Genomic DNA, 22,253 nt, shown 5'->3' on the forward strand with positions numbered 1-22,253 from the left:
CAATGCCGTTCTGTGGGCTGCCAGGCTGCCTGGTCCTCGGCTCCGGGTATGCGATCCTTCCGGCAGCCGAGAGCGAGGTCTTTGGACCTCATGGAGCTCTCGGCTGCTGAGTACGGAGCCGAGGGCCTCTACAGCAGCGGATGGCGGCGGCCATGTTGGGGGGGGCGCGAGAAGACGCCCAGCCTGACTCAGCTGTTTGTCGGCCGTTTCGGCCGACGATGTAATCAATCGGCTGGGAGCGGGCCAACCATCGACGGCGGTATGCTGGTATGCGGTATGCTGAGTCTTGGATGTTGGACCGCAGGTAACATCGGTGGCTGGAGTGGGGCTTGCACGGGCATGACTATTGCCCCTCCCCCTACCCTTCTCGCCTCACTTCATGGCCCGGAACATGGCCCGGAACATTCTTCCCCCCCACACTGCTGACTTTTACCATGGCCTGCCTAGAATGCCGTAATTTGACCTACGGCTTACATCTTAGGTCGTGTTTTCCATCGGCGACTGAGAGGTGGTTTGGCCTGGTTATGTACAACAGCGGCACTGTGCTGGACGGCAATGACGGCACTGACGGTACTGGCGACATAATTTCGTCCTGATTAGCATGCCACACGGGTTTGTCCCGTGATGGTACGCTGCCGGGAACCCAAGGGATACTATCCCGGCTACTGACTTTTTCCATCTTTGTAGCCGAGGAAACAACCAAGGGGAGGCTATTATGCCAAGCCTTGGTTGTCTCTGGACCCTTTTGGACTTTCTACGGACTATGATCAATATCTCTGCCCGAGTGGCCAGTAATATGCCTAATATCGGGTTTGACGATCTACAGGTACGACCAGAACATCTCTGCCGGTCAGGAATGGACATCTTGTCGCTGTTAATGGACGATTTCCCATGAGATACTCGTTCGCCAAACTACGACAACTGCGAGGTTCCCCCGCCTCGCAGGAATGGCCCTCCAAACTATCAAGGGCCTACCTTAACGAAGGGTCTTGGGACCCAGAGAGGTGGCATGCGGCCAAGAAGAAGTTGTGGGGTTTTTAAATAGTTTTTAAATAAGGGTTTTTAAGGGGAGGGATTTGGCGGGTGGGGTCAGAACCCGCTGGGAGGATCCAGCCCTGTGCTAGTTCGCGACACTATTCCATCTTGTCTGAAGGCAGGGGGGGAGGACGTTCCAGGTTTAGAGGGTTGTTCAATCTGTACGGTAAGTGGGAGAGGCAGATATGGCGGGGGGGAGGGGCCGTATCGTGTTGAGGGAGCACGCGTTCGATGTTTGAGAGCGATCGCGTGCTCCGGCCCCTCAGTCCCGACCCGTTCCCCGGGTGGCCATGATCCTCAGAGCTTGGACCTTCGGCTGATGTTATGTAATGCTCGGTCCGTGGTTAATAAGGCCCCCCTGATTTGCGATCTTATTCAGGGGGAGTCCGCGGACCTTATGGGTATTACGGAAACCTGGTTGGGCCCAGAGGGGGGGGTCCCCCTTGTTGAGATGTGCCCGCCAGGTTTCCGAGCATTCCATCAGCCGAGGGTCCAAGGTAGGGGTGGGGGGGTGGCGGTTGTCATTAGGGAGGATCTAGAGCCGAGGGAGACCACTGTTCCTCAGATTGCCGGCTGTGAATCCCTCTATGTGCGGTGGGGCTATAGGAATCAGTTGGGCTTGGTGATCGCGTACCTGGCTCCTTGCTACGTGACCACAGCCCTGCCTGAGCTGTTGGAGGTACTCGCTGCTGTGGCGGTCGAAACCCCCAGACTTATAGTCATGGGGGATTTTAACCTGCCATCAGTTGGCTTGTCATCGACGGCAGCTCGGGAGTTCAGGCTTCCATGACGGCCTTGGACCTGATTCGAGTAAATGATGGCCCCTCGCTTTTCGGGGAGGCACGCTGGATCTGATTTATATCTCTGGGCAGTGGCTTAATGATCTGGTGTTAGATGATTTAGTAACAGAACCAATGTCATGGTCGGATCATTTTCTCCTTCGCCTAGACTTCCGAACCGCCATTCACCACCGCAGGGAGACGGAACCTATACGGTGGTTCCGTCCCAGGCGCCTGATGGACCCCGAGAGGTTCCTGACGGAGCTTGGGCCATTCCCTGAGGAACTGGCCCACGGCACGACTGAGGAACTGGGGCCTTGGACCGTGTCGTGCCTTTGCGGCCTCTGACCCGGCGGAGATCTCGTCCGGCCCCTTGGTACTCCGAGGGGCTGAGGGAGATGAAACGCCGGAGAAGACGCCTGGAGAGCACCTGGAGGTCCAGTCGCTCCGAAGCTGATCGGACACTAGTTAGGTCCTATTCTAGGACCTACCTAGTGGCAATGAGGGAAGCGAGGCGTTTCTACGCCTCCACCCTCATTGCGTCGGCAGATAACCGCCCGGCCGCCCTGTTTCGGGTGACCCGCTCTCTCCTACATCAGGAGGTGCGGGATGACCCGTTGCAGGGACGAGCCGAGGAGTTTAGCGGTTATCTATACGATAAAATCGCTCAGCTGAGGGCGGTCTGGACCGAAATTGGGATGATCAAGCGAGGGAGAGGCACGTCTTGTTGAGTCCATTTGGGATGAGTTTGACCCTGTGGCTCCCGAGGACGTCGACAGGTTGTTGGGGAGGCTGCACGGCACGACATGTTTACTGGACCCGTGCCCTTCCTGGCTGGTACTGGCCACTCAGGCGGTGACACGAGGCTGGCTCCAGAGGATTATCAACGCCTCTTTATTGGAAGGGGTTTTCCCTGCCGCCTTGAAAGAGGCGGTGGTGAGACCCCTCCTTAAGAAGCCCTCCCTGGACCCAGCTATTTTGGGTAATTATCGTCCAGTCTCCAACCTTCGCTTTGTTGCGAAGGTTGTAGAGAGTGCCGTGGCGCGACAGCTACCCCAATACCTGGATGAAGATGTCTATCTAGACCCGTTCCAGTCCGGCTTCCGTCGCGGATACAGCACGGAGACAGCTTTGGTCGCATTGGTGGATGATCTCTGGAGGGCCAGGGACAGGGGTTATTCCTCTGCCCTGGTCCTATTAGACCTCTCGGCGGCGTTCGATACCATCGACCATGGTATCTTGCTGCGCCCGCTGGGGGGATTGGGAGTGGGAGGCACCGTATATCGGTGGTTCTCCTCCTATCTCTCCGACCGGACGCAGACGGTGTTGACGGGGGGGCAGAGGTCGACCGCGAGGGGCCTCACTTGTGGGGTCCCGCAGGGGTCGATTCTCTCGCCCCTGTTGTTCAACATCTACATGAAGCCGTTGGGTGAGATCATCAGTGGTTTCGGGGTGAGATACCAGCAGTACGCTGATGATACTCAGCTGTACTTCTCCACCCCGGGCCACCCCAATGAAGTTGTTGAAGTGCTGTCCCGGTGTTTGGAAGCCGTACGGGTCTGGATGGGGAGAAACAGGCTCAAGCTTAATCCTCCAAGGCGGAGTGGCTGTGGATGCCGGCATCCGATTCAGTCAGCTGCAGCCGCAGCTGGCTGTCGGAGGCGGTTATTGGCCCCAAAGGATAGGGTGCGCAACTTAGGCGTCCTCCTGGATGATCGGCTGTCGTTTGAAGATCATTTGACGGCCGTCTCCAGGAGGGCCTTCTACCAGGTTCGCCTGGTCCGGCAGTTCGCCCTTCCTTGATCGGGATGCCTTATGCACAGTCACTCATGCCTCGTTACCTCTCGCTTGGATTACTGTAATGCTCTCTACATGGGGCTCCCCTTGAAGTGCACTCGGAGGCTTCAGTTAGTCAGAATGCAGCTGCGGGTGATAGAGGAGCTACGCGTAGCTCCCATGTAACACCGCTCCTGCGCAGACTGCACTGGCTGCCTGTGGCCTTTCGAGTGCACTTTAAGGTGTTGGTTACGACCTTTAAAGCGCTCCATGGCTTAGGACCTGGGTACTTACGGGACCGCCTGCTGTTACCACATGCCTCCCACCGACCCGTACGCTCCCATAGAGAGGGACTTCTCAGGGTGCCGTCCGCCAAACAATGTCGGCTGGCGGCCCCCAGGGGAAGGGCCTTCTCTGTGGGGGCTCCCACTCTCTGGAACGAGCTTCCCCCTGGTTTACGTCAAATACCTGACCTTCGGACATTCCGTCGCGAACTGAAGACCCATCTTTTTATTCGCGCGGGGCTGGCTTAATTGGATTTTAAAAGGGAATTTTACCAATTTTAAATGGGGTTTTAATTGATGATGATTTTTAACATCAGGCTAATTTTGAATAAGTTTTTTAAGGGTATTTAAATTGTGTATATTTGTATTGTTGGTTTTATTTTGCCTGTACACCGCCCTGAGTCCTTCGGGAGAAGGGCGGTATAAAAATTAAATTAAATAAATAAATAAATAAATAAATGGTTGTTCTATCAAGTGCTAGTCTGTGGTACATTTCTGGACTGTTGGTTCCTTTACTATTGATGGATATCTTAATAAGCAGAAGCTAGACATTACTTCAATATCCTCACTGTCAATTAGAAATACACACATACATACACACACAATTGACATAAGAAGAGAAAGAGACCATTTAATCAAGAATGATTTAAGATATAAGAACATATGAGAAAAATCGTTCCATCAAGTGCTAATGTTGGAGTTTAAACAGCTTTATAAAAAGCCACTATAAAAAGAACTAGCATAGTAAGAATGGAGTTTATACCAAAAAAAGTAGTGGCTTCTTTCTAATCCCAACAATACTTCTTCTAATGAATATATTTCTAATATACATATACAAATACACAAACATGCAAACACACATAGCAAAGGCATCCACAAGATTACACATGACCAGTGTTGTAAGTGCCACTCTTTCATTCATGCATACAATATCAAGACACATATAAAAAGGAATTTATATTATGTAACTTGGTTTTGGCATTTGATCCTTTTAATGACCTTGGAAATGCCTCTGTTCTTATTTCTTCTGAAGAAACTTTACAATCACATAATTGCTACTAAATCTATTTAAATTGATTTAAAACTTAGTTAACCAGTCCTATCATTCTTTAAATGCAAAATAGACATTCAGAGACATTTGATATTAACAAAAGAAATACATCTAGATATTTACCACTGTAACTCTGAATAAGTTGTAACAATAGATACAAATAGTTTAAATATATATAATGTTAAGTTTTATTTATGTATATATATATCCGAAGACGTCTCTGTGGTGTGTGTGTGTGTGTGTGTGTGTGTGTGTGTGTGTGTGTGTGTAAAGTTTTCCCTTGTGTATATGTGCTAGTCGTTCCCGATTCTAGGGGGCGGTGCTCATCTCTGTTTCAAAACCAAAAAGCCAGCATTGTCCGAAGATTTCTCCATGGTCATGTGGCCAGCATGACTAAACACCAAAGGAGCACGAAATACTGTTACCTTTCCACCAAAGATGGTCCCTATTTTTCTACTTGCATTTTTTATGTGCTTTCGGACTGCTAGGTTGGCAGAAGCTGGGACAAGTAACGGGAGCTTACTCTGTTACACGGCACTAGGGATTCGAAATACTGAACTGCAGACCTTTTGATCGACAAGCTCAGCATCTTAGCCACTGAGCCACCATGTCCCATACATAAATACATATAATTACTTAAAAGTACCATATTTCTCACATTAACATAATTCATTTAGTGAACTTCTTATATTACCTTGGACTATTTTTAAACCACTCCTGATTCTTTTTCTATAACTCAGGAAGAAAACACCTGACACTCCTTTTTTTTAATACTGTTTGATGATATCACACCTTCCTAAATTCATCCTCCTTGCACTTTATACTGCATTTATAATGTAAATAAATCTTTTTAGAGCAAAGTGTATTTGTTCAAGATTGTAAGATCATTCTGTTACAAAAAGGTTGCTCTGGGTGACAGGTTATCCTGCCTCACCCATGATTTATTAAAAAGGGAAAAAAACCTGAAATAACACATTAACATAAGTATTCAGATCTTTTCCAACAACCTGGAAATTGCTGTCATGTTGGAAATTGAACCTTCGGCTTAGTCTGAGTTCCCAAGCAATGTGGAACAGATTTTCATTGAGAATATCCCTGTACTTTGCTCCATTCAGCAATGAACCAAGCTAGAATGATCACACTGTGAAAAGCTGAGTGCAGACAAACTATATATCTTGGACTAAAAAAACAAAAAACAACCAAAGCTTATTTACCAAAGTAGTGGTAAATAGGCTTCCATTGTGCAAAAAGCTAGTTGGAAATTCCTTTCAGTAAAAATCTGAAGGGCAGCAGAAGATACAAAAAAAATTCACAAAGCTCTGAAAAAAATAAAGGAAGATGGGTTAACAGTAGCCCTACCTTCCAGGGATGGTATTGGGAAAGTTAAAATTGGGAATGAACTGAAGTTAGTAAAAGATGCTAAGAACAAAGAAACAATATACCGTTTGCTCATAAAAAATGTCAAAAGGCTAACTAGTAGCAAAGAAAAGTCAAAATTTCTTAATTTATAAATTGGCTCAAATATCTCCCAATAAGACACTATTTTTTCCCTGAAGCAATTGTGCAAATCTGTATGAAGAAGCAGGGCTAAAATATGTTCAAAGAATATTTTTTGACTTTGTTTTTTAAACTTTATTTATATCTCACCTTTATTATTTTTATAAATAACCAAAGTGGCAAACTTATCCAACTCATCCTCTTTTTCCTATTCAGAGTGACTAGTACAAAATCACCCAGCTAAGTTGGAACTTGAACCCAAGATCTTTAGATGAGTTTAAATATGAACTAGGGAGGAATTTACATGGATTAATCCTAAAAAACTATTCTGAAGAACTGGTGAAAAGCCAAATAATTGGAAGAAGGCAAATGTTTCTATCTTCAAAAAGGCTAAAAAAATAAGACCCTGGGTACTAAAATCAGTCTCATCAAGAAGATTCTAGAGAAAATGATCAATTTAAGAACACTCCAAAAGCAATGTTATATCATAGATAACATAGAAAAAAATTAATCACATCAGGCAAACTTTATCTTTTTTTGATTAGGCAACTTCCTTAATAGATTGCATTAACACTGTAAACATTATATAGCTAGCTGAGAACGCCAGGATAGCTGTGATTATATTTCACTACAACTAAACAGAACAAGCCTTATATGTGCCATTGATTATTTACAATGCATTCAGAAGGTATTCAGAACCCCTTCACTTTTGTCAGTTTTGTTATGCCACAGCCTGATTCTACAGTTATTGAAATTCATTTTTTTCTCATTAAGCTACACTCAGTATCCCATAATGACAAACTAAAAACAGAATTTTAGAAATGTCCGTAAATTTATTAAAAGGAAAAAAAAACCTGAAATATCACATTAGCATAACTATTCAAACCTTTTGCAACAACCCTGAAATTGCTGTCATGTTGGAAAGTGAACCTTCAGTCCAGTCTAAGATCCCAAGTACTATGAAACAGATTTTCATTGAGAATACCCCTGTACTTTGCTCTGTTCAGTTTTTGCCCAACCCTGACCAGTCTCCCAGTCCCTGCTACTGAAAAACACTCCCATAGCATGATGCTGCCACCACCATGCTTTACTGTTGGGATGATATTGGGCAGGTGATAAGTGGTGCCTGGTTTCCTCCAGATATAATATTTAGAATTGAGGCCAAAACAGTTTGATCCTGGTTACATCAGACCAAAGAACCTTGTTTCTCACAATCTGAGAGTCCTTCAGGTGCTTTTATTTGCAAACTTCAAGCAGGCTTTCATGTGCTACTGAGAAGATGCTTCTGTCTAGCCACTCTGCTATAAAGCCCAGATTGGTTGAAGGGCTGCAGTGATGGTGGTTCTTCTGGAACTCTGTCCCATCTCCACACAGGATCTCTGGACTTCAGTCAGATTAACCATCAGGTTCTTGGTCACTTCTTTTAACTAAGGCCCTTCTCTCTCAATTACCCAGTTTGACCAGGCAACCAGCTCTTGGCAGAGTCCTAGTTGTGCCAAACTTTTTCCATTTGAGAATTATGGAGGCCACTGTGCTCTTAGGAACCTTCACTGCAGCCTTTCCCAGATCTGTCCCTTGCAATAATCTTGTGTCTGAGCTCTGCAGGCAGTTTCTTTGACCTCATGGCTTTTGCTCTGTTATGGTACCCATTGTCAGCTATGAGGCCTTCTATAAAGAGTTGTATGCCTTTCCAAATGGTGTCCAATTTAATTTACCACAGGTGGACTCCAATTAAGGTGCAGAAACATGTCAACAACTATCAAGAGAAATGAGAAGCATCTCCTTTCCTGATTGCTTATTTGTACCCTATGACTATCATTAAGTGTTGTACCTTAGAATTCTTGATGAACGTATCTTTTCTTTTATGTACACTGAGAGCATATGCACCAAGACAAATTCCTTGTGTCTCCAATCACACTTGGCCAATAAAAAATTCTATTCTATTCTATTCCAGGGGTCTCCAACCTTGGTCCCTTTAAGACTTGTGGACTTCAACTCCCAGGGTTTCTCAGCCAGCTTTGCTGGCTGAGGGACTCTGGGAGTTGAAGTCCATAAGTCTTAAAGGGACCAAGGTTGGAGACCCCTGTTCTATTCTATTCTCTGCTAAATTTCAAGTATTGTTGCAAAAGGTCTGGATACTTATGCCAAGTAATATTTCAATTTTTCCTTTTTAATAAATTTACAGACATTTCTAAAATCCTATTTTCATTTTGTCATTATAGGGTACTGAGCGTAGATTAATGAGAAAAAAATGAATTTCAACAACTGTAGGAATCAGGCTGCAGCATAACAAAATTGACAAAAGTGAAGGGAGTCTGAATAGTTTCTGAATACACTGTATGATCGTCTGTATTTGATTCTGTTTAAATTTACTATTCCTATAATCCAATTTTTCTTAATAATCTAACTTCTGATCTTTAACTGTCTGGATTTAACTATCTGGATTTCAGCAAAGCAATTGCCATAGGCATTCTGATTAGCAAGCAAATTAAGTGTGGGCTGAACAGAGCAACAACTAAGTGGATATATAGCCTACTCAAAATAGTATTCATAGGTTACGCATTAACAGTTTCTAATGAAACTAGGGAGATTAAGCAGAGAGCCACAAAATTTAGTCCTTAGACCAAGATTCTGGCAGATTGTAATATAGGTAATCTCTGATTTACAACCATTTGTTTAGTGACCATTAATGTTACAATGGCACTGAAAAAGTGACCTGTAACCAGCTTTCACACTTATGATTGTTGCAGCATCCCTAGGGTCACATGATCAAAATGCAGGCACCTAGAAACTGGTATGTATTTATGACAATTATGCTGTCCCAGGGTCATGTGATCACTATTGGTAATCTTTTCAGTCAGCTTCCAAGAAGCAAGTCAAAGGAGTAAGTCAGATGTGCTTCAGACTACATGAAAAACTCAGCTTCAATGCTTCACTTAACAATTGTGGCAAAAACGAAGCACAACCCACTTAACAACTGCCTTGCTTAGCAACATAAAATTTGAGCTCAATTGTTGTAGGACCTGGACTACTTTATAAGAAAAACATCAAGAAATTGATTTGAAAATGAGCAATGAGGATGATCAAGAGATTAAAAACTAGTCTCACAGAATTTGTCCTATGAAAACAACTTAAAAAAATTATCCTGGAGACGGCATTTACATAATTGATAATAACCGTGTCTCCAATTTGTCTTTTTTAAAAGAGCAGGTTAGAAAAAACTGTAAATGTTAATTAGTTGTACTTCCCTACACTGGCAGCACTATGTATCATTAGCTTCCAACCACTTAGATAGCTGATGGATACTAGGCAAAAAAACTTTTTCAGATGATGCATAATCTCTTTTAAATCAAATGAGGTACTTTGTCCCTTTTTTTGTGAAATTTTTTTCTCCTTTAGGGGCAGAATCTGCATAGTTTTCCCACAACTCCTCCTATTTCTGAACTTGAGTTTAAAACTTTAGCAAGCGAGTTATTTTCCAGAACTGGACTGTCCTCCCAAGCCAGGATCCCTCGATTCTTCAAGGCAAAGCAGCAGAGACCAGACTCCTACCCTACCCCCTAACCCCAGGCCTTTGTAAAGCTTAGTACCTCCAACACCCAGCAGCATCTAAATTAGGCATCCAGAACATTTTCCTTTTCTTCCTAGTTTTCGAAGTCACTGCCTCGCTCTTTTAGTTACCGGACCAGTTTCCAGCTTTCAGTTCAGGATTTGCCGAGATGGCGCAACTTAAACGGGTTAACAAAGAAAGACAAGGTAGGACCGGTAATACTCACCGCTTAGATAGTTGGTCCATTTGTATAGTACCCCCTCCATAATGACAAGGTCCCCCCATCCAGATCTGCTTGGGACAGGGGAAACCTTGCCCCTGGCCTTCCCCCGGGAAACTTTTAAGCTCTCAGCCCCACAGCTGAAGCACGGACAGCCAAGGCCATCCTGAGGCTGGCAGAAGTCCGGCCCGCCTTCCTGTCTCCTTCCCCGCCCTATTTCCCCCCGCCCACCCCACCAGCCAAACTACTTAGCCTTACGCTACTAGAGTAGGAATGCAGCTTTAATTACAATTGCGGGCTTTATACGCTCCGCAAGTTACGTAAATACGTTTCTGAATGCAAAGTTTACATGTGATTAGAAAAAGGGCGTGGCTAGAACACCAAGAGAGCAGATGAGTTCTTGGGAACCAATGAGAATCCGGATCCATGCGTGGCGTCAGCCTATGATGGCATTCCGAAGCCGGCGGTATTGTGTTGAGGGATTCCAAAATGTATGCGCGGCGTTCTCTCGCTAGAATTTTTGGGAGACCAATCGCCGCTCAGCGATGAGAGAGCTTTCACGGTTTTTTTTCGCCCTGCAGATGAACGGGTCAGCTTCCCAATGGGGTGGCTGGCATAAAATCCAGCCCTCGCGTTCAGCCAACCAGAAAGGAGAAAGAGGAGAGGTGGCTATTAGATGGATACAAATGCTTGGAGGAGATTTGCCTGCTTTTCTGCGGGTTTTAAGACCACGTTTGCCACGTCTGCGGATCTGGAGAATGAGACTGAAAGCTGGTGAGATACAAAGGCTGGGAGGAAGATCGGCTCCGTGGTTAGCTTTTTCCATCTCCACCTTTATTGCAACGGCCGACCTTTTAAAGTCCTATGAAGTGGAATTTCCAGAAGATACAATTTAAGTGCACTAGAAAGTAAAGAGAGTATATTTTAGAGGGCTTTTTTTTGAAATAAAGCGATCTTAGATCATTCCTTAGTAATGTTAGATTCTATTTGAGGATTGTTGGATTTTTTTTTAATGGACAGGTGCATGTAAGGTCATGCGGGTTGCTTTTTCAGCCTATGAAAAACGCATCTTCAAGTAACCAGAATGGAAGGTATCTTTTGGATTCTCTTTGGGACCGTGGCTTTGGTGACTGGCGCTCTCATTCCAGAACCAGAAGTCAAAATCGAAGTTCTCCATAAACCTTTCATTTGCAAAAGGAAGACCAAGTTTGGAGATCTGATGTTGGTGCACTATGATGGATATTTAGAGAAAGATGGCTCACTCTTTCATTCCACGTAAGTATTTGTTCTGCAAATTCAGACACCCTAAGCAAATAAATCACATTTTTCCTCAACGTGATGTATGAATAAGTATTTACCATAGTGGAAGATACCTTGCCCTTTCTCATTATTCTTTGAAATATGGCCCTTAATATACCACCAAGTCAACTGTAGTCCTGGGCCAGAAAAAGTGGCCCATCCTTAATATGCAAAATGTATGATGTTGTCTTAATTGGAAATATTTGGTAGCCTTATTATAGGGATATTGGGCTTTTAGGGTATTGTGGATTTATTCTCAGTTGGGTCATAACTACATATACTTTCTTTTTTCTGAATTATGAGATTTTTCTTTGGATAAGAGCACTTTTAACTTTTATTTGTAAATCCAGAAGTACAACAAACCGTAACAAACTATTCTTACAGCAAAGTCCTGGTTAACTTCAGTAAGAACCCTCTTTCCCTTCCTTTCTTTTTTACCATCATACTTTTATAAATATAAATGAGTATTATACAAGTGTTCTTAGTTTATGGATCATGATCCCTGGAGGTGTATGAGCAACACAGAAAGAGTCATTTATTTTAAAATTTGCTCCAGGAATGATCTCATCTTGAATATTATTTGGCTTACAAATTAGTTTTCTATCTGTTGTTTTTCCTGGGAAGAGGCACAAGAATTCCATGGACTACCAGGTATATTGTATTCTTTAGAAGTTTAAATTATCTACTACTAAATTCTTCCTGTCTGTAACTTTTAACTGGGTGAAGCAGTGCATCATAGGGCAACAATTTTTGAATCAAGTACCACAAAGTACCTTGGATACATTATAAAAGATATCCAGAAACTGAGATCCATGACTTTCATGGGATAAAAATTTGGGAGATTTGTGATTACTTCCAGGCTTCTGTGCTGTCATCTGAAGCTTTTGTAAACCAGTCCTACTCTAGCCCTCCAGAGCCAGAATAGACCAGGCCCTTCTTCAACTGCTGGAATTCAAGTAGACTAACTCCATCCTAGTCCTCTAGAAGCTAGGTACACTGGTTACATCATCAATTGCTGAAAGACAGTCAGCTTCAGGAATTTGGACGTGGCTCCCATTCCCACTGCTTTTTTTTACCCTTGGTCCTTCTGTTTCGCTATTAAAGTAAGAAATATTTTGTGAAACAATGACCCAATGGCTCATGGGTTGTCTTACATTATAAATGTAACAAATGACTTTTTGCATGTGAATTAGATGTTTAAACATTAAATATTTACAATCTATCACAAAGTCAATTACATCTTTAATTTTCTGTGACTAGAGCAATGGTGAAATCTGACCAGATCTATTTGACTTGCACAAACTGGTAGCGCCGGCAGCGGGAGGCTCTGCCCACCCACCGGGATGTCATTACATCTCATTTTTAACCGTCTGCACCTGCGCAGAAGGTTCTGCACATGCACAGAAGAGGTGCGTGTGCTCACATTCCTGAACCGGTAGCGAAAGTAGGTGCATTTCACCACTGGATTAGAGCATGGTTTATTTTGAAGATTTGGTGTCTTACTACAAATGAAATTGACAAAAAGCATATTTGTGGCATCTATTTGCAATTTATTGACACTGACGATACTTTTAAGCTAATGATTGTCATGAAGACCCTAGATTTCAATTAGTGCAAACATAATAAACTACTTATTTTGGTTTTTATTGTGTTATTATTAATAGCTTCAGTTGCTAAATCAGGAGAAAAGATCTAAAAATCTGTCCACTTTTATGTGTATGCTTTAAAATGGAACTAGGGCCCACCAGAAATTGCTGAATTACAACTCCTGCAACCACACCTAGCAAAGCCAAGGATGAGAACTGCTTGAGTTTAGTTAGTTAGCAATGACACTCCTAAACTTTGGTTTTCAAAACTTGTTCCAGGAAACAAACCATAGGACCCTGTAATTCTATTTGCCATGTGAATTACTAAAAAGAAATAGAATGGGATGGCTTTTCAATTAGCCTGTCCTTAGCCTTCAAGAACAGAATACTGAAATACTAAATCTCTGGTCTGATCCAGCAACAGGGTTTTTTTTCCCAACTGGATGTCTAAGTGGATGTTTTATTTGTTTCAGTCACAAGCATAATAATGGCCAACCAACATGGTTTACTCTTGGTATAAAGGAAGTTATCCAAGGCTGGGACAAAGGTTTGAAACAGATGTGTATAGGAGAAAAGCGCAAATTAACAATTCCTTCATCCCTAGCTTATGGAAAAGAAGGCAAAGGTAATACTTTCAGGTTCATAAAATCATATAATTATAAGATTATGGTTCATAAAATCATATATGCTACCAATATTTATCTCTTTACATAGGTTACATAATACAATTGCATGGAAAGTGCAGCATCTTTCTGTATCTTTTAATATATACTTACACAGTCTGTGTTTATAGATTAAAAATATTTTTGGAAAACAACCATCTGAAACATACTTCCAAATTAATCATGAAATGCTTTTAAAAAAGAAAGAAACATGCTTTGGCATGCCCCCCCCCCCAAAGTTTGAATACTGAACATCTTGGGGAAATCTCAGACATTTGAGCTAAAAGTATTCTATAAGAAAGTGGGGGTGGGGGGTCCAAATGCAAGACCAAAAAGATCCTTAATTAGCTACAGGAGATTTTTGGAAGCAGTTATTTCTGTCAAAGGAGATGCTACAAAGTACTGACCAATAGACCTTCCAAACCTTCCATTGATATAAAGAAAATTATTTTTCTTATATAGGACTATACTGCTGGTTCATATGTAACTTATTCTAATAAAATAACAGCACGCACACACACATATTCTCTTTTCATGCTTTGGGTATTAGGTGTTTTCCTCAATCCTTAGTCCTCCACAGAACCCCTTGTAGGTTCTACTCTATATCGTAGCTTTTCTAAGCACTGCATTCTTTTGGGCAGATGGTTCTGCTGTTGGAATCTGTCATAACATCAAGTACTTTTATCACTACTGCCCTTTACTTTGGCCTTTACTTTCCACCTCCTCTCTTCCTTCTTCAGTCCTGGTACTTTTTCAGTTTCTCTATTACAGAAACAACTACAACAACACATGCACCCACTTAGCTAACTCCTGCAAGATTTCTTAGATGCCTGGCTACTTACTACTAATCATTCTGTCTTGTAATTTGTCACCATCAGTTTAACGGGCTGATGAAACTTTTAAGGAAGAAACAGGCTATATAGTATGTTACTAGCAGAGTTACACAAAGTAGCTTTCTTCTTAATTTAGGCTTCGTTCCCACAGGCCACGGGTGTCAAACTCACGGCATAACGTTGCCATTACGTGACGTATCGCAACATTTTTCCCTTTCGTGGAGCTTGGGTGGGTGTGGCCTGTGTGTGACGCATCCAGCCTGCAGACCACCAGTTTGACACCCCTGCCATAGGCTATAAGAAGTGTGAAGTAATAGGCAAGAGAAAATAAATTTGAACTGAAGCCAGTTCTGTGTCCCCACTTTTATTTTTCTTATACCTAACTTTTATAAGACAAAGAAAAATATGACAAGTCTTTCTCCTCAGTTTAACCTAGGTGTATGTTTATACATTGTTCTGAGTCTGGCCAAATTCAATGTTACAAACATTGACATTGCAGAAACAACACATAAAATAATTACCTTGATATAATCCAAATAGGGGGGAGCTACAAACAGAACATGTGTACATTTGTTTAACTGTAAACTGTAAACTGTAAAAGACTAGATATCTTTCTGTATTTACAATAAGATAATATAATTAGGAGATTTGTCCACCATTCTGGTGCCTTCTGAGGTGCTAAACTGTAAAAACTGTAATTTTGATACATTTAAAGGTTTAATGAGACCAACTTCTATTTGAGTATGCATGAATTTGTATTCTAAATTAGTTAGACATTGTGTAAACTTTCAATACTTTGGTTAAGTCTAGGAAATAAAATAGGTGTCATGTTCTCAGTATTAGGCTTAATGTGATCTATATATATTTCTTGTTTATTTATTTATTTGATAGGAAAAATTCCACCTGAAAGCACACTGATCTTCCACATTGACCTTTTAGAAATCAGAAATGGACCAAGATCTCATGAGTCCTTTCAAGAGATGGATCTTAATGATGATTGGAAGCTATCTAAAGAAGAGGTGAATATATATTCTATAGTATATAGAGAAAGATATCTAAGCTATCATTTCCCTTGAAGTTCTGTGCGAATGTGGTGTCTATAAATAAAATTTTCATTCCAAGCTGAGCTACATTAGAACTGAACAATTATTCCTGCCTTCAGAGTTCTGTTGCACAGTTATTCAACATATTATCTAAGGGACGGTTTAGATGAATTAAGAATTGGGCATGCACCAGAGGTGGGTTTCAGCAGATTCTGACCAGTTCTAGAGAACTGGTAGCAAAAATTTTGAATAGTTCGGAGAACTGGTAGTAAAAATTCTGACTGGCCCTGCCCCCATCTAATCTCTGCCTCTCGAGTCCCAGCTGATTGGGAGGAAATGGGGATTTTGCAGTAACCTTCCTCTGGAGTGGGGTGAGAATGGAGGTTTTACAGTATCCTTTCCCTGCCACGCCCACCAAGCCACACCCACAGAACCAGTAGTAAAAAATGTTGAAACCCACCACTGATATGTACCCACCGTTTCTGCTTTTCAAAAGGCCTTGAAGATATGGTTATGCCAACTAGTCTGAGCTCCCATTTAAGATGTGGCACTTTGGAAGTGGCTAGTGGAATAGATAATATCCCATCCCTTTTCTGTATGCACTTTTCCCTCTCCCTTTCCATCCCAGTTAGTTTTATTTTAATTGAATTTAAAATTGTTGATTCTTATTTATTATTTTAATGTTTATAGTACATTTTAATTGTAAGTTTGCCCAGAATCGCTTCTGGTAAAGGGATAATATTTATGTGAAGCTGTAAAATGTATTTTAAAAAAGTCTGTGGTGGCTTCTCTCTAGAAGTCTACTTATCTGCATATCTGCGATTTTGAATTTTGATCTTTTTTCTTTGTCTCAAAGGTAAAAAAGTATTTGAAGATGGAATTTGAAAGACATGGTGCACCGATTAATGGAAGCCAACATGATACTTTGGTTAAAGACATATTTAATAAAGAAGATGAGGACAATGATGGCTTTATATCTGCAAGAGAATTTGTTTATAAGCATGATGAGCTATGAAACATTCTGAAAAAGGTGGCTTGGAAAAAAAGCAACAGTTTGCAAAATGAATGGTTTTTTTTAAAAAAGGTTTTGGAGCCATTACTCATCAATGTGTGCATAAATTATAACACCTATTTTTCTACAAGATCTATTTCTGATGCCAAATGGTAAAGTGTTTAAATATAGGACTGAAATATTTTCAGGTTTTTATTTAGGTAGAAGCATTATTATGTGTTGAAGAACATGGAATTAAAACATTTCCAAAACAAGTATTACTGAAAATACAATTGTTCTGCATTGAAGTATTTATTGAGAATACATCTGTTGTTCAACTATGTCATTTTTGTGCTCTTAGAACTCTTAATATTTTAAATGATAGTTGTCACAATGTGCTAGTAGACCCACTTTATCAGCAACATTTTTAGTAAAAAAAATAAAACATTGCTTTTTGCTGGAACAGATTACAGTGTCTCGTATAAGCAATTTAAAACCTTAATGGTAGTTTTTATTAAAGAAGCCACTTTCTTCTTTTCCCGAACTCAAAAGAATGAAAGTAATTAAGGAGGGGGTTAGTTCTTGGGACCTGATGCTCTGTCCAAGACCTACGTAAAACCCAGTAGATCTCAAAATGGTAGCTTAGCAAGATTTTCTTCCTTCTATATAAATCAAGTGCAGTATGTACAGTTCTTTTGAACTGGAGTTAAATTGCCAGTTGAACTCACACTGTTTTATTTGCCTTCCAAATCTGTTGTTCCCTATTTTGAAAAATGAATGTAGGTTTATTGGGTTTTGGTAAGTCACGGTTTCTTTCAATTGATTACTGAAATCAATTGATTTTCTTTCTTGGTTTACTGAAAAAATTACAGTTAGCTGGATTTGCATACTAGAATTAAACAAAACCAAGACCCTTTTTCACTTAGTATGATGTCCTGTTGATATATACCAATAGAAAATGTTGTGTTCAGGTATTGTCCCATTAGTATGAGAACCATGTCTGTTTCCCTATTAGAATAGGGTGGGTGGGTGGCCTGCACAAGACGGATCTGACCCACGGGCCGCCAATTTTACATTCCTGACATAGACAATGTATCTCTCTAGCTTAGTTTTGGAAGTGCAAAGCTATTTTTACTCTTGAGTAGGTTGATTCTTTAATACTACAAACCTTCCTGTAGTCAATATGGTACACACACCACAACAGTTGTGTGTTTTCAACCAGCATAGCTTAAATAAGTCATGGCTAACCATTTAAAAAGAGGCTTAGCACTATATGGGAACCCAGTCACATCCTATAGTTACCATACCTGAGTGCTTTAAGGCACTATTTAAGCTGTTGAGGATTTTATGCAATTGCCAGTATTTCCCTCCCCCTCAATATTAGTGCGTAAAAAAAAAAAGAAGCAGAAGTGCCAAAATATATGCCTATTATGTTATCAGTCATCGTCACCATCTCTTGGTCTTAGGGCAAGAACTTTTATTTACTTATATATTTATTTAACACATTTACATAGCTACCCAACTCTCACAAGGGAGTCTAGGTGGCTTACAGCATTAAAAATTCATAACATAAAACCCCACCAGTACTGCCCCTCCTCCAATTGCAGCAACGGATATAATCACACTAGGAACTTGATCTGTTCCATGACAACTTGAGATCCCTTGTTATAGAACCACGTCTTCAGGGCCTTCTTGAAAAATAATAAAATAGGGGCAATAATACAGGTAGTCCTTGAGTTCAATAGTTCATTTAATGACCATTCAAAGTTACAATGGTACTGAAAAAAGTTACATAACCATTTTTCACACATATGACCATTGCAGCATCCCCATGGTCATGTGATTTACATTTGGAAGCTTGTCAACTGGTTCATATTTATGATTGTTTCAGAATCCTGGGGACATGTGATCCCTTTTATGTGATCGGTCTCATTCGAGACAATGATGAATCCGCATACAGACGGGAGGTTGAACAAATAGCCTCGTGGTGCGACCGAAACAATCTGGAACTGAACACACTCAAAACCGTAGAAACGGTGGTTGACTTTAGGAAAAATCCTTCCATACTTCCACCTCTCATAATACTAGACAACACAGTATCAACAGTAGAAACCTTCAAATTTCTAGGTTCTATCATATCGCAAGATCTAAAATGGATAGCTAACATTCTTTGCTCTTTCTGTGCCAACTCAGAAAGCTCAAACTGCCCAAGGAGCTGCTGATTCAGTTCTACAGAGGCATTATTGAGTCTGTCATTTGCACCTCTATAACTGTCAGGTTTGGTTCTGCAACCCAACAAGAAAGACACAGACTTCAGAGGATAATTAGAACTGCAGAAAAAATAATTGCTACCAACCTGCCTTCCATTGAGGACCTGTATACCACACGAATCAAACAGACGGCTTTGAAAATATTACAGATCCTTCACATCCTGGACATAAACTGTTCCAACTCCTTCCCTTAAAACGACGCTATAGAGCACTGCACACAAGAACAACTAGACACAAGAACAGTTTTTTCCTGAACGCCATCACTCTGCTAAACAAATAATTCCCTCAACTCTGTCAAACTATTTACTAAATCTGCACTATTAATCTTCTCATCGTTCCCATCACCCATCTCCTTCCACTTATGACTGCATGACTGTAACTTTGTTGCTGGTAATCCTTATGATCCTTATGATTTATATATGATTTATATGATTTATATATTGATATTGATTGTTTCCTGATTGCTTATTTGTAGCCTATGACTATCATTAAGTGTTGTATCATTAAGTGTTAAATTTGTACCCTATGACTATCATTAAGTTTTGTAAATGTTGTACCTTGAGGAAGGTATCTTTTCTTTTATGTACACTGAGAGCATATGCACCAAGATAAATTCTTTTGTGTCCAATCACACTTGGCCAATAAAAAAATCTATTCTATTCTATTCTATTCTATTCTATTCTATTCTATTCTATTCTATTCTATTCTATTCTATTCTGACTTTCTAATCAGCAAAATCAATGGGAAAGTCAGATTCACTTAACAATTGTGTTACTAACATAACAAATGCAGTGGTTCACTTAACAAATGTGGCAAAAAAAGTTATAAAATGGAGCAAAATAAATTTCTCATTACTACTATATATTTTGGACTCAGTCGTGGTCATAAGTTGAGGACTACCTTATTCAATAGGAAAGAAGCTGCCACAGAGAAGGCCCTTTTTCTTGGCCTCACCAATTGTGTTTTCTTAATGGATGGGGCCTGAAAAATGCCTTCCTTTTCATCCTGGTGGGCTGAGTAGGGAGAGGCTATCCTTCAAATAAAGTAACATGGGCTTTCTAAGTAGGGTTTTAAAGGTGATAACCAACACCTTGAATTGCATCTGAAGCAAATCGGCAACCAATGCAGCTTGCAAAAAAGTGCAAGATGAGATGTACAAATCCAGGCTTTTGCAAAACTGCATTTGAACCAACCAAAGCTTCCAGACACCTTTTTAAGGACAGTTTTATGTAGAGTACATTATAATAGACTAAATTATCTGACATAGTCAAAAGTCATCAGCAAGTTTAGGGAATTTCAAAAACACTATAGGAAAATCCCTTGAACCCACTCAACCTGAGTGATCTGAAAATGTTATTAAAAATGGAATGTTATTAAAAATGGAATGGAACATCTTAGAAAAAAATGTAACTGGCTAAAAAAGGAGCAGCGCAGGAAATACACTGTAACATTTCAAGGCAAATCCCACAAAAGATTTCATAATTCATAATAATATAGCATTTGACCAATCAAGTATTTTCCATCATATGCCTGCTGATCTTTCTAATGCCTGGATTTTTTTTCCTGCTATCACAATTATAAAAACTAGGTGATCTTGCAATAAAGATTTAAGGTTTGTGATGGGGACACAGACCTGTTGACCATATTTCCTCACTCATTTTAGTGTAAGCCTAATATAGAACTATGAAATAGCCAATCCATAGTCTCCACCTTAACATATTTGCTTCTTCCAACATATTTGCTTTATTTCTCCCATCACAATCCCTATAATTCTTCAGATTATTTATTTATTTGCTTGCTTGCTTGCTCTGGTAGGGTATAAAACTAAAAAACAATAACCCCAAAACAGCTAAAAAAATTAAATCCGATAGTCAGTCCAGACTACAATAATCTGATACCCAACAAAATCAACAAAACAACGGGCTTTAGACAAACTATTAACATCAACCCCAGCTTTTTTAGCTTTCCTGAACCCCACCTCGGAGGGTTCGGGAAAGAGGGGGAAATAATGTTACCATTTCTACATTTCCCTCCTACTTAGCAACTTGGTTTGAGATGTCACTTTGTTCATGCTCAGAAGCGCGGCGCTCATGTTCCGCACCCTGGGCAAGACCGATGTTTCCTAGGTGCTCCCACCGCCGCTGTATGGCAGAAAGAGCTCTAATCCCCTCCTCCCGCTGTCGCCCGCCCTAGTCTCGCCGCAGCAGCCCCGCCGTCTGAGCCCAGCGCTGGGAAGGCGAGCGTCAGCTGCTGCGACAAAGGCGGTGCCACCGAGCGGTGAGGTGGCAGAGCAGTCGCTGACGTCCGCCCTCCCTCCCTCCTTCTCTCTCCTGTGCTGCTGGCAAAGTTGTTCACGTGAGTGGGAGCCTGGGTGTTACCTGGAGCCGAGCCTCTTTCCCCCTGGCGCCCGCAAACAGAGAAGCAGCCGCCGGCGGAGGAAGATCCACGGGGAAGCGTCTCGAAGGTGGCCCGAGAGGTGAGTCTCGTCTCTGTCCTTGCCGAAAGGGGGAGAAAGGATGCTCTGCGATGCCAGCTGGGCGTCAAGGGCATGCCGCTGCTGCGCATCGGCTGTGAACGCTTTTAGCCCGGCCTCCCTTTCAGACCTTCAGCCTTCCAGCTCCGAGCGGCGGAGCATCTTAGTGTGATGTGTAGTCAGCGCCACTCTAAATCGCCTCAGGGAGTCTCGCAAGGCTTCTCTTCTTCCCTCCTCTCTTTTGCAGCTGGATCCGTGGGGGGAACGAGAAGGCTGTGTGGATCACCTTTGCCTTTTCTCTTTTCCCTTCCTGGTGGATGTTTTTACTAGAAAGAAACCAGGAGCATCAGAAAGAGCTTCAGAGCTTTTAGGATACTGATGCCTCAGCAGTAGGTGATTATTTTTGCAAGAGGATGTGAGAATGATCACCAGCAAAAAGTGATTTTAAAAGCTTTGGCCAATGGTCTGTGGTCCACAATGGCTTCTTCAATGCATTGATCAGGGTTAGCATTAGGTTGGATTCAAGCATTGGGCTAAGCAGTTTTAATTTGGCTTGGCATGTTGTCAGAACTCACTGATTTGGGACTGAATACTATGCTGTATGGTTTAATAGACCAACTCCCACAGTTTTTGTTAAGGTACTAAACCAGGGCCAAACAAATCATGGTTAGTCTTTAGCAACCTGTATCACAATGCATGGAAATCTTTTCCTATCACTCAAATATCAGATCACATTATGCTCCACAGTATAGTGTGAGGAATATAAAATTTGATTCACCAAAGCTTTACAGGCCTTTTCCAGCCTGGTCCAGCCTAAATATATTGGAATGACATTATTATTCTTGAGTTTTGGGCCCATTTGCCTGAGCTTCAAAGTATTGTAGTTCTTAACACATTTGGAATG

The 22,253-nt window shown here is 41.6% G+C and overlaps 3 protein-coding genes across 6 annotated transcripts in view; 2 read left to right on the forward strand and 1 right to left on the reverse strand.

Annotated features, from left to right (window-relative positions):
• PLEKHA8 (pleckstrin homology domain containing A8) overlaps positions 1-10,393 on the reverse strand; it is a 37,350-nt gene extending 26,957 nt beyond the window's left edge. The window contains exon 1 of the mRNA XM_058180991.1: positions 10,199-10,393. Within this exon, the coding sequence (XP_058036974.1) occupies positions 10,199-10,238 (40 nt within the window). The 5' untranslated portion in view covers positions 10,239-10,393. The remainder of the gene's footprint in view (positions 1-10,198) is intronic.
• A 286-nt stretch (positions 10,394-10,679) lies between these two features.
• On the forward strand, positions 10,680-17,073 carry FKBP14 (FKBP prolyl isomerase 14). The gene is made up of 5 exons (XM_058180993.1): positions 10,680-10,966; positions 11,246-11,467; positions 13,551-13,702; positions 15,464-15,591; positions 16,472-17,073. The coding sequence occupies exons 2-5, from the start codon at positions 11,277-11,279 to the stop codon at positions 16,628-16,630; spliced, it is 630 nt and encodes a 209-aa protein (XP_058036976.1). The 5' UTR covers positions 10,680-10,966; positions 11,246-11,276; the 3' UTR covers positions 16,631-17,073.
• Positions 17,074-21,176: 4,103 nt separating this feature from the next.
• Positions 21,177-22,253, forward strand: part of SCRN1 (secernin 1) — a 29,866-nt gene continuing 28,789 nt past the window's right edge. For 2 of the 4 annotated variants that reach the window (XM_058184115.1, XM_058184118.1), the window contains exon 1: positions 21,177-21,352. The gene's annotated coding sequence lies outside the window, so the exon portion shown is untranslated. The remainder of the gene's footprint in view (positions 21,353-22,253) is intronic. The other 2 variants (XM_058184117.1, XM_058184119.1) reach the window with 1 other exon arrangement.

This window comes from Ahaetulla prasina, chromosome 4 (assembly GCF_028640845.1).
Source record: "Ahaetulla prasina isolate Xishuangbanna chromosome 4, ASM2864084v1, whole genome shotgun sequence".
Taxonomy (NCBI): Eukaryota; Metazoa; Chordata; class Lepidosauria; order Squamata; family Colubridae; genus Ahaetulla; species Ahaetulla prasina.